The sequence below is a fragment of the Sitodiplosis mosellana genome, unplaced genomic scaffold (assembly GCF_009176505.1).
Source record: "Sitodiplosis mosellana isolate CC-2019 unplaced genomic scaffold, AAFC_SMos_1.0 Smas_scaffold_1, whole genome shotgun sequence".
Lineage (NCBI taxonomy): Eukaryota > Metazoa > Arthropoda > Insecta > Diptera > Cecidomyiidae > Sitodiplosis > Sitodiplosis mosellana.
The window spans coordinates 7137825-7148850 of record NW_022595244.1 but is presented as its reverse complement, the minus strand read 5'-3'; the positions used below and the strand labels follow the sequence as shown (position 1 = coordinate 7148850).

Here is an 11026-nt window from a genome sequence, read left to right as displayed (position 1 = left end):
GAGAGAGAGAGAGAGAGAGAGAGAGAGAGAGAGAGAGAGAGAGAGAGTGAGAGAGAGAGAGTGAGAGAGAGAGAGAGAGAAAATTCGACAGGAGTTTTTTTAACTCAATGACCGTACATGTGCTTTTGTTATATCGCTGCTTGTATCATTCAGAGCGCGTCATTTGAATGTCAAATCAAATAAAATGGCCATTATTACTGCATAAAATTACAATAGGTAATTCGCAATTTCCGAATTGTCACACACAAACAATTTACTAAGCCAAAATGCGACTCGAAAGTGTCACTGCCGTACTGAGCACATGTACTTATACACAATACACGATGGTGACAAGGTACGATCGGTAAAGCGGAACCAAATATAGTCAAAACGAACGAAAAACAAAATTCGGACGCTCAAAAACCCACATGCATGTCAATTTTTACTGCATACTAATCCCCGGCTTAATGCCATATGGAATGAAGTGTCCAGACACTTGAACCATAAATAAAATATGCTGTAAATAAAAACGTTAACAAAATTACCAATTAAAACGTTCCATTTTCTTTTCTCATCCATTTTTTCTTGCCTCTGTGACCAGTCTATCGCGACTCTGTCGATAAAAACAAACAAATAAACGGATACCGTTCTTTCCGTGTACATATATCGATAATGTGCACAGATGCTTATAACCAAGTTGCTGTCGTGTGTGCGCAGTCCAATTTAATGAGCCGTATATGCAGAACGCAACAAAATTACCCAAACAATAATGAATGCTCTGTAAATTAATTGTAAACAATGAGTGTTTTCATTTAGATTTTCATTTCATGGAACAAAAAAAAAACCCGTTCACAAGTTCACATCTACACTGATCGAAATCAATGGCGTATACCCACAATTTGGCTCTAATTGCATTTCGTATGAAAAAACTCCGAAAAAGTGGCGTGTATGCAAATAACGACTTTGCGCCATTGTGAATTTCAATGGGCACCACGTACTGCATCGGCTCATTCACTGTTTGTGCTCCCAACGCGAATCAACTACTTGCCAGGCACACGGAATTCGTTATTTACTGAAAATGAAGTGAGCCACAGTGTTTATTGTATACGTTATAAAAAATTTTCAGTATTTACAAACAATAACCAAAAAATTACCATACGTAACGTGAAAATATGTGTCGGATGTGCAGTTTATGGTTCTTTCGTTCGTCCGTTCGTTCTTGGCAGAATATATGGAGAATCAAGAACCCGTACGTTTTTTTATCTGATTCTCGTTGATGTACTAAAAACTGTTTTTTCCCATTTTAGACCTATCAATATGCATCAATTTCGACCAATGCAGCGCGCCGCTTTGAATTTCTGATGAAGTTTTTGCAATTAGCTGTAATATGCCTCAATTTTTGGGGCATTATGTTTGTAGCCCATTCTCCGTATTCAATACTGTACATCTGTTCGCACTTCTAAGCTATAGCTTTGGTACCAGGTGTTTATGGAGATTATGTTGATCATAAAACTTTTTTTCTACGTGTTTCCATAATACTCAAGACGCAATGGATTGTGTGCCCAATATGTGTCTGTGCTATTCAAATAATCAACGGTAAAAAAAGATGTTGCTGTGTATTCCAGTTTGACACAAGCAATCACCAATTTGGCCATGACATGCGCACATACACAGCACAAATAATAATTGAGTCGTAAACTTTCGAATGGTTTTTAACGATTGACACATGACAACATACACCTCCAGAGAATAAGTCTAAGTACACCTTAATATCAATGAAACTAATTGGCACTATTGTACTGCCAACCACAACAACAACGACCGAAAGAAATGACTCTTTGCACGAAGACGACGCAACGGTCGACAATTCAATCGGCAAAATCTGCATTTCATAACATCTTTGTTTATTTTCCCTTCGTCGGATGTGACGTGCGAACGTGTATCACCGTGAAATATACAATAATTAGCGAAAAATAGAATTCGCCATAAAATATTAGACGAACAACAAAAGAAACAAGTAGAGATGATGATAGTGTCGGCCAAGCTATTATGAATATACAATATGCGGAATGGAATACGAGAGAGAGAGAGAGAGAGAGAGAGAGAGAGAGAGAGAGAGAGAGAGAGAGAGAAAGAGACAAAAAAGACTCGGCAACAACTCAACAGTGAATAATATCAAATGAAAAAGAAAAACCAAATTATGGATATAAAAACAATTTCGTTGAAAGCAAGTTGAAGTCAATTTCTTGTGTTTCATTCTCTCCCAACGCAGCGCACACTCAAACGCAAATGCCCCGTTAGATCGCATTCAACGCGTTCAGATCGTGTGATTTATGCCGTCATCGTGTATAATATTTGAATAGACCGGCGAATAGAAAATAAACCATAAATATACATTTGCATTGAAATTGTAATTTCCCGAATAAATTAGCAAAAATGAAGCTGTTTGTCTTCGATGTTCGGGTTCTTTCTCAAGTTCAAATGTGTTTTGTTCGATGGGTTCGGCAGAAATATGGTATTGTTTTTTTCTTCTGTTCGAAAATCAAAACGAAATTCCCGATATGGATTATGTGATTTTACGATCAATTTCGATACGATGCTCTAGGAATTGTTTGTAAATTCTTGAAACCGCTATTAATAATTATGTTTTATATTAGTTTGGTTTGATTTGTTATTTTATGGTCATCGATTCTTCATATTCTTCATCGTTGTCGTCGTCGTCGCCATCGTTGTCGTATCTCAAACGCGATATTTCTTTTCCTCGCCATTAAATTCAAGATACGAAGAATTACGTGTGTCTACATCGGTCGATCGCTCTACTGCGATAAAAAAAAGATTAAATAATAATAAAAACCATAGATAGACAGATATTATTGTGAGCAAAGAAAATTATGAGAGCAACCGAACCGACGAAACAGCGACGACCAAATGATATAGAAAATAATAATCAACAACGAAAGAAAAAAATTATGAAATGTTTTTTTTTTATTTTGATGATTTGAAATGTATTCGTATGTAAATTTTCATCCGAATCTCATCATATTTCTCCATTCAATCGCAATGAATGGCCAATAATTATGATGAAGATGAGCGTTTTGTGAATGGGAATATCGTCCATTCCGTGCCGAATTAGATTGTACCGTTTTTTTGTGTGTCGTATACCAACTTTTTTCTGCTTTGGCTGGATCGAAAGAAGATTCAAATCTAAATTATCATCTTTTTCGACAAAAACAGCGAATTTCTCCCAGGCTAACTTGAATTCAGGCACCTGGTTTTTTTTTCGTTGTCTTTCTCTCATCCAATTGTGGGTAATTTTCTTGATATTTCAATCTCTTCATAAAACCTCAACATTCCACGGTTTTCATTCATGTAATGTTTGCATTAGCGTTCATCAATGCTGAAAACATTTCCCAAATTGTTTACCGAATGCTTTGTGCCGAAAATTTCATGTTTTTTTCTTTCTTCATCAATTATGGCCACCGATAATATTGTTGTAGTTATTTTCGCTGATGATATTGTGTTGTGCTGCATTGAGTAGCGGCGAGTTTTCTCCGTGTGCTCGAGTTCATATCAAATGATTAAGTTGAACTTTCACGTGACCATCGGCTGTTGAAAGCAACAGTCGATGGATGGAACAGACAACGGGAAACCAGAATCGCAGAAATCAGTAACATCATTTTCCATCATTTCCTTCGTCGCTTTTTTCCATCTTCACTTTTTTTCCAACTTCAAATTAGATGGAAAATTATAGACTGATCTCAATTACCATGGCGTGATTGTCGATTGAGACAAGTTACTCCAGAATTAATAACCTTTCATCGATCTCGGCTTTGCTTGGTTTTTTTTCTCTCGCTATACCGCTACCGATAATAATCATTTCAAGCGTTCAGAGTTGTTTGCTTTGCCACTTGTAAACGGTTTTTGTTTTGATTTTTAATGTTTTTTTTTTTCTTTTCTTTTTATTGAAATTGCAGAGAGTCAAAAGGCAGAAAATATTCGTTGCCCGTCGTATACAATGATGACGTGGATGCAAACGATTTTAATGGGATTGGATACCGAGCCAACGATACGATCAGCGGTATGAGCAGCGTGTCCGAGGATTATGAGAATCAGAGTGTTAACGTAAGTGTTTTTAATTGGTTTTCTGTATAGAGTTGAAATGATTTTTCGATTATTATGTGTACAACTGCTTCATAATTCGGGCGCAACAGCACCAAATAAAAGAACATCAAGCTTCAAGTAGTCATGTTATGTGTGTAATGTCTAGCAAAAATCAAAATGAAAGAAAAAAACCCAGTGCAAAACGAAAAGATGTAAACGGTTTTCTGTGGTGCACAGTTACAATTGCGGTGTCTGGTGCTGGGGCGACTAAAATCCATTAATTAACTATTTTTGTGATGATGCGCACGCTTTTGCTTCAATTCGATTTATTCGACCGCTATAAATTCACTGGCCTAAACGAGTGCACTTTTTTTCTGCCTTTTTATTTACTTCAACATCATTTAATTGAACATACCGAAAACTACTAAGGTGATCAAGTGCGCTGTACACTATACAAATCAAGCCCGACGACGTATGAAACACACACACGAATACAGTCTATAAATATCATGTGCGGTATGTGTAGAATGCGTTGAAAAAATACCACTGCCACCGTTTCATTTCTTTCTCGACCGAAATTTTTCTCGACTTCGAAATGCGTCCGTTCTTTGCGGTTAGTCACTCAAATTTCGACTAATGCTTCTGATTTACGCGCACACACACCGTTCGAGTCGAGTTTGTTTTTCCCTCGTTCAATCTCCGTATGCATTTCTTTATTCCGCTTCAAACAAAGATGTAATGAGTAAAAATAACACGTATCAACATGAAAAAAAGGGGGGAACAGGAAAAATAAAAATCGCCCAAACGAAATCAAGTAGCTGTACCGTGTATGCAGTAACTAATTAATGGTGAAATGCCAGAGAAATGCTCTCGATTATTTTGAAATGAAAGAATTTATTGGCCGATTTTAAATAGACTACAAACAACAACTGGCAACGCAAATATTCTACATATTTGCCGGCTGACTTTTTTCATCGTCTTCTTTCTTCGTGCTTTTTCCTCGCCACAAATAAATGGGCGCATTTCTTTTATTCATTTCTCTAAATCCGTTTTCGACCGTATGATCACATCGTGCGTTCGCACGCATAATATTCACTTAATTGGCTCAACTTGATGTACATTCACTTCCCTTTTTTCTTCATCATGTTGATGCTATTTTAAATTGCGACCACAAAGCACTTAATCCACTTTGCAAAGTTATTTATGTACTACACAGTTTGATTTATTAAACAAATATTCGGTTCCGCATAATATTTCTCTTTTTGCATTTTTCTCTCTCTCTCTCTCCCTCTCTCGCACACACTACTTGTGTCATAACAAAAATACAGAGCGATAATGCGTTGGACAGCGATAAAAATCGTTTTATCGACGGTAACAGCAATCATAAAGAGAGCTACAGGCGAGATTCGGAATCAAGTCCTGGTTTTGATGATAACACATCGAACAGTACACTGTCAGCCGCATCACCCGATCCAGCCTACAGTTCATCGTACAATTCGAATGGTTCGCGCATTCAAACGACCACACTCACAAGCAATTTCAGTCGTGCATCGGTTGAATCTTGGGCTGAAAAGCATCATGCTCCACCATCATCAAATCATTTGAAACCAAAACCTCGATTAACGCCAAAAATCGAAGGCCATTTGGCAAGCTACGAAACGAAATTGAATGATTCGCATGCGGACCAAGACGAACGCAATGCCAATGTGAACGCCGATAAAATCGATTTGCCGAAAATTGATATTTCATCGCGGCGTGAACTCTTCGAAAAGGAGCAACGAGCCCAATTCAACCGATCCATTGACACAAAGAAACCAATCGTATTGACAGAGAATGCACAGGCACCAGCCAGTATCAAAGAGCGTCTGTCACATTTGGAAAAGCGAAATGATGAACCGAAAGACGTGATGCCAACCAAACCAAATCGATATTCGGGAGACTTTAGTGGTGTACGTGAACGTTTTTCGCACGGGGAAAACGGTCAATTTGTGACGATTGAGCCGAAAGCGCCAAAAATTGATGTTCCAGTCGTTCCGCTGAAAGAGCGTCTGATGAATCTCGAATCGTCAATGGTCGTCACCAGTGAAACACCAACATCGAACGGGAAACTCGAGCATCGAACAAAGAAAATGGTCGAACCAAAGGCAATCGCATTCAACAAGCCCGAAGAGAACAATTTAAAGGTGATTGATAACAACAATGAAAGCACAACATCGTCGCCGATTCATGTCGACGAAGCGTCGCATCACTTGAAAGACGACGAAGACAGCGGTATCAATTCAGATGATTTACAGTCAAGTTTAGCATCGCAACAAAGTCAACCCCAACAAGTGGTCGAAGAAGTGGTGATCCGTACAAAAACTGTGACCGCCGTAATGTCATCGCCGCCGTTGTCGCCACGCAGTGAAAAACCAAACGAACCGGTACCAGCTGCACGCAAGCCTGAAGTTATGCCACGTCGTCAAATCACACCCGATCTCGTGAAAATCACATCGAACTTGAATCTCGAAGATGATTTATTGCAGTCACAAGATGAGATCGATGATGAGGCGGACAATAGTGTAAGTTTACCAAACACCAGTCCTACTTCTACTACTACTACTACTACTGATTCTACATCAATACCGAAAAACTTTCTTAATTTAACGATCAAAAGCGTTTTAGTCGATAGTCATGATATTCTTAAGGCTTCTACTCTTTCTTCTCCTTCTTCTTGTACTCCTACTTTGGTGATGGAAAATCAATCTATTGAACGTGCTATATCTAGTGGTCAAACAGCTGTACACAATGAAACCGATCGCATTGTAGTTAATAACAATCATAAGCCCGTAGAAAATCAAAATCTAACCGTAGACGTAGAACCTGTACTAACCGAGAATACCATCGAAAATAACGGCGCAAACCAAACGACTGACAACATTGTTGCCAATGAAATCGCAATTGACGCATCTCCATCGAAACGGATCTATCAAAACATTGCTACGCATTCAAACAATAATCAATCAGATCAATCAGATCAAATGCTCGTGTCAAATATTCAAACCGCGGTGGCCAAAAACAAATCACAAACCGTCGACACTGTTGATGGTGGTAGTGGTGATTGCGATCAAAATCAACAGCAACGTGAATCCATTCAATTGAAAAATGAACGTATCAAATGTCAAATTGTTGGTGTCTTGGAAAAGAATAAAATTGATGTAGCTGCGGCTGCGACTGTGGCCGAATCGAATTCAAATGAAAATCAATCACCAATATTGCCGCCGAAATTCGTAAACAAAAGTCCATGCAAAAGCCCCAGCAAAACAAAAAACATTTTCGATTTTATCAAACGCAATTTACTCAACGAATCCACACCAACCACCATGGCCAATACCGAACCAATCGATAATGAAACCGTCGATCAAGGTTCACATTTTTTTGTTTCGTTGCACGAAGCCAAACAAAGCAGTGAAATTGATCATTTACTCGATGAAGAGATGGAGAAATTAAATGAAATCCCCTCCCCCCCACACAAATGAATTAAACCCAATTTGAATTTGCGATGAAAAAATAGGAAGAAGTAGACACTTGAAGTGTACTTTTCTTCGTTAAAAAATTGTTAATTGTTCATGATAAGTAGCAAAATTCCTTGTTAACCAACTAAATTATATACAAATCGTTGTCACAAACAATACTATTTAACCAAATGAAATCTAACTAAATCCTGTTAAATGATCTGAATTGTAGAATCTCCATCAAAAACAAAGCCCGAACATGCACAAATGCAAATACTCGAACGTGTAATTTGATTATGCGAAAAACAATATTTACCCTTATTTATTGAAGAAGAAAAAAAACAATATATTTTGAAAATAAAAGTGAAATTGAATTTGAATCCATTTCTTCCATAGCAAACAAATACCCAATTCGCCTTCGACATTTGTTAAAAGAAAAAAAAATATTTTCAACTATAACAAAAACATGAAATGATTTTTTGAACAGTTTTTTAAAACTACAGAAATTTGAATATTTTCGATAGAACTTATGCCATTTGGTAGCACTGAAATGAAATGGAAATGTGTTATAAATCTTTTTGTTCTGCTTCAAATAATAAGCAATCAATTTTTTTTGTTACCTAATTCTTTTTTTCTAATTTATTTATTTGCATAAGAAAAATTGTTAGCCAAGTGTGAATATTTTTTCTCTTTTTTCCACATTTTTGAAGCTTTACACACACACACACACAATCCCACACGCTGTTAATTAATTTGACCTTTTTGGAAGAAAAATTGAATTTTTGTTGTACCTCATAGTGAAATAAGAAGAAAGTAGAAATTGAATTGGAATGCCGATTGAAAATGACCATTTCTCGAAGATCACACTAAGGAATTGTGCTCGGCATAATGCATGCAAGCGAATAAAAATGTCTTGAGGCAATTTTCAAAAGCGAATTTCAAAAAAAAAACAGCAAAACAACGGCCGTCATCATCCGTTCAAATGGTTAATTATTTTTAAATGCGGCATTCAATTGGAAAAAGTTGTTTTCACTTAGCATCAATATGCGCAAGTCCATTTACGCCGAATACCAATAAAAAAAAAATCCGTACACAAAGTACACCGAGCGAAAAACGGTCGGTACATCGAATGCCTCTGCCTTCATTCACCGACGATTCAATACTCAATTATCATGGCTACCTTCCAAACATACGTACGCTAATTGCGTCGCGACGCGTTTTTATTCGCTTCAATGCTGGTCAGAAACAGAAAGTGAAAATTGATTGAATGCGTTTGATTTTCAATCTATTTTGTATATTTTTCTTTGTTAAGTGAAACATTAGAGTGAATTTTGAAATTGAAGAACAAAAGAAGCAGTAAATTATTGAAATAAAAGTAAACACACCCAAACAACTACTTTCATTTGTCCATTTGTCTGAAAGAAAAATAATAACCGCAACACAACAAAAAAAAATCGATAATACACGTTATTCGTCAAGGACTTAGTTCATATATATATGTGTGTTGTAGAGAGTTGGTATTTTATCCATATGTGGATGCTTCGTTAAGTGAACCACAATTATGCTGATAAGTTGAAAGAAAAGGAAAAAAAACCGAAAAAGTCTGCCTTCGGGCAAGCGACCAAAAAAAATGAACAGATCCCCATTTTAATGTAGTTGAATGTTTTTAAATCAGAAATTATGCAATATTTATGCCCAAAACAAGAACTCGAGAAAAGAGAAAAAAAGAAAAAAATATATATTTATGAAATGTTTTGCTTGAATCACTCAATTTCAATTATTATATATGTGGATCGTTTAGCTCAAAACAACACGTTGCAACATATATAGATAAAGTTTTACTGGCTAATAATAAAACGAGGAAAAACATCGAAAATAAATCAATTGCACTGTGTTTCAAATAGTTTAAATCCCAATCGAAATTTGCCTATAACTTTTTTCTTTCACTCGCATTGATCTCAATTATTTTATGTTATTGCCGCGTTTTAAAGTTTTTTCCAAAGGCATTTTGTTTCGTCGATTCGTTACGAATGGTTTGGCATTTGCTAAAACCATTTTACCTTACAACTCATTACTTCTCTTCTGAATCGCGCACCCCGTTCAAAAGCCATGTGTGTACGTGCAAATGCATCTCGTCGCGCCATCCAAATATAATCGAGTATAATTCTTTCCCTTAAGTCGTGTATGTGTATATGATGCAATATAATTAAGAGAAAATTCCATTAAATCAAATTTTAATTCCAAAGTGCGCGCACAAATTCCAGCCGATTGCCAATGTTCAGTGCAAATATGAAAGTCGTTACACTCAATACCTATTTCTCTCTATCGAATAGTGAAATATTCTTGCGTTTATGGCAAAATATAAAAAAGCAACAACCACAACAACAACAGCAACAGCAAATATTGCAATTTATCCATATCGAGTGCGCGGGAATGCGAAGAAAAATTATCGATTTTCAGAAAAAAATAAAAAAATAATATATACACATTCGAATATATATTGTTTGTTCAGCGAGTTAGCAATTTTTTTCTCTCTCTCTCTCTCTCTCTTTCCATCCACAATTGCCAAACATGGGATAAAGGCACATTTGTTCATAAAGCAATGCTATAAACAACGACCGGCCGAGGTGCAATACGATCGCTAACAATAAATATGAAGAATTTTATGATTATTTTCAATAAATTGCATTCTTCGGTGCGAATCGCATTGTAACTAAATATTTAGGTTTTCCTTTAATGCACTGGTTGCGCGTGCCTTAACGACAACCACGGTGGGAAAAAAAATCTCTACCGAATCGTTCCGATAAATCCAATATGTGTGCCGGTATTTTTTGTGTGAGTTCGAAGTTTTGTCGGGCTTCTCCCGAATTATCTTGTTCATTCGATTCTATTTTATTGCTCGCTCAATGAACAGTATTCATTGAAAATACTCGTATTCCACTTTTGAAAGTGACAAGAAGCACACGGCCAATGCACAAGGACCGAAAAAATGCCGCGATTTATCTAAATTTGAAAATAAAACTCATCCACTCTATTTAACTAAGTCAGTCGTACACGCATTCATTGAGTACGGCTAGTGCTAATAAGCCGACATATTATGCAAATCAAGAGTAAGCGACAACTAAATCGAAATGAAAAACCGTAATTTTACGTAATTTTGTTGTTGTTGCTAGACTGTAGCGCGAGGTGTAGAGTCATATTGCTAGCACATGCATACACGGTTTTAAAATACGGTGATATTGTTTTGAAGAGGTAAAATGGGTTTTCTCTTTCGTTGAAAAGCTTGTTTTTGGTGCCGGTGTCTACATTAGGTGTTCATGTTGTTTGCTTTTCTTCTTTCTATTTTTCAAATCATCTGTTTTCTTTATTTATGGTTATTTTTTCTTTCCTTTCTTCGTTGGAGTGAGCGCTTAGTGTGTTTCTCGCTCAATCATATTCGATTCGTTCGTTTG

At 36.6% G+C, this 11026-nt stretch overlaps 1 protein-coding gene across 4 annotated transcripts in view; it reads left to right on the top strand.

The window, feature by feature from the left end:
- Positions 1-11026, top strand: part of LOC129577468 (myb-like protein U) — a 58113-nt gene that overhangs the window by 43265 nt on the left and 3822 nt on the right. For all 4 annotated transcript variants that reach the window (XM_055464568.1, XM_055464586.1, XM_055464575.1 and 1 more), the window contains 2 exons: positions 3954-4101; positions 5409-6641. In XM_055464568.1, the coding sequence (XP_055320543.1) occupies positions 3954-4101; positions 5409-6641 (1381 nt within the window). The remainder of the gene's footprint in view (positions 1-3953; positions 4102-5408; positions 6642-11026) is intronic.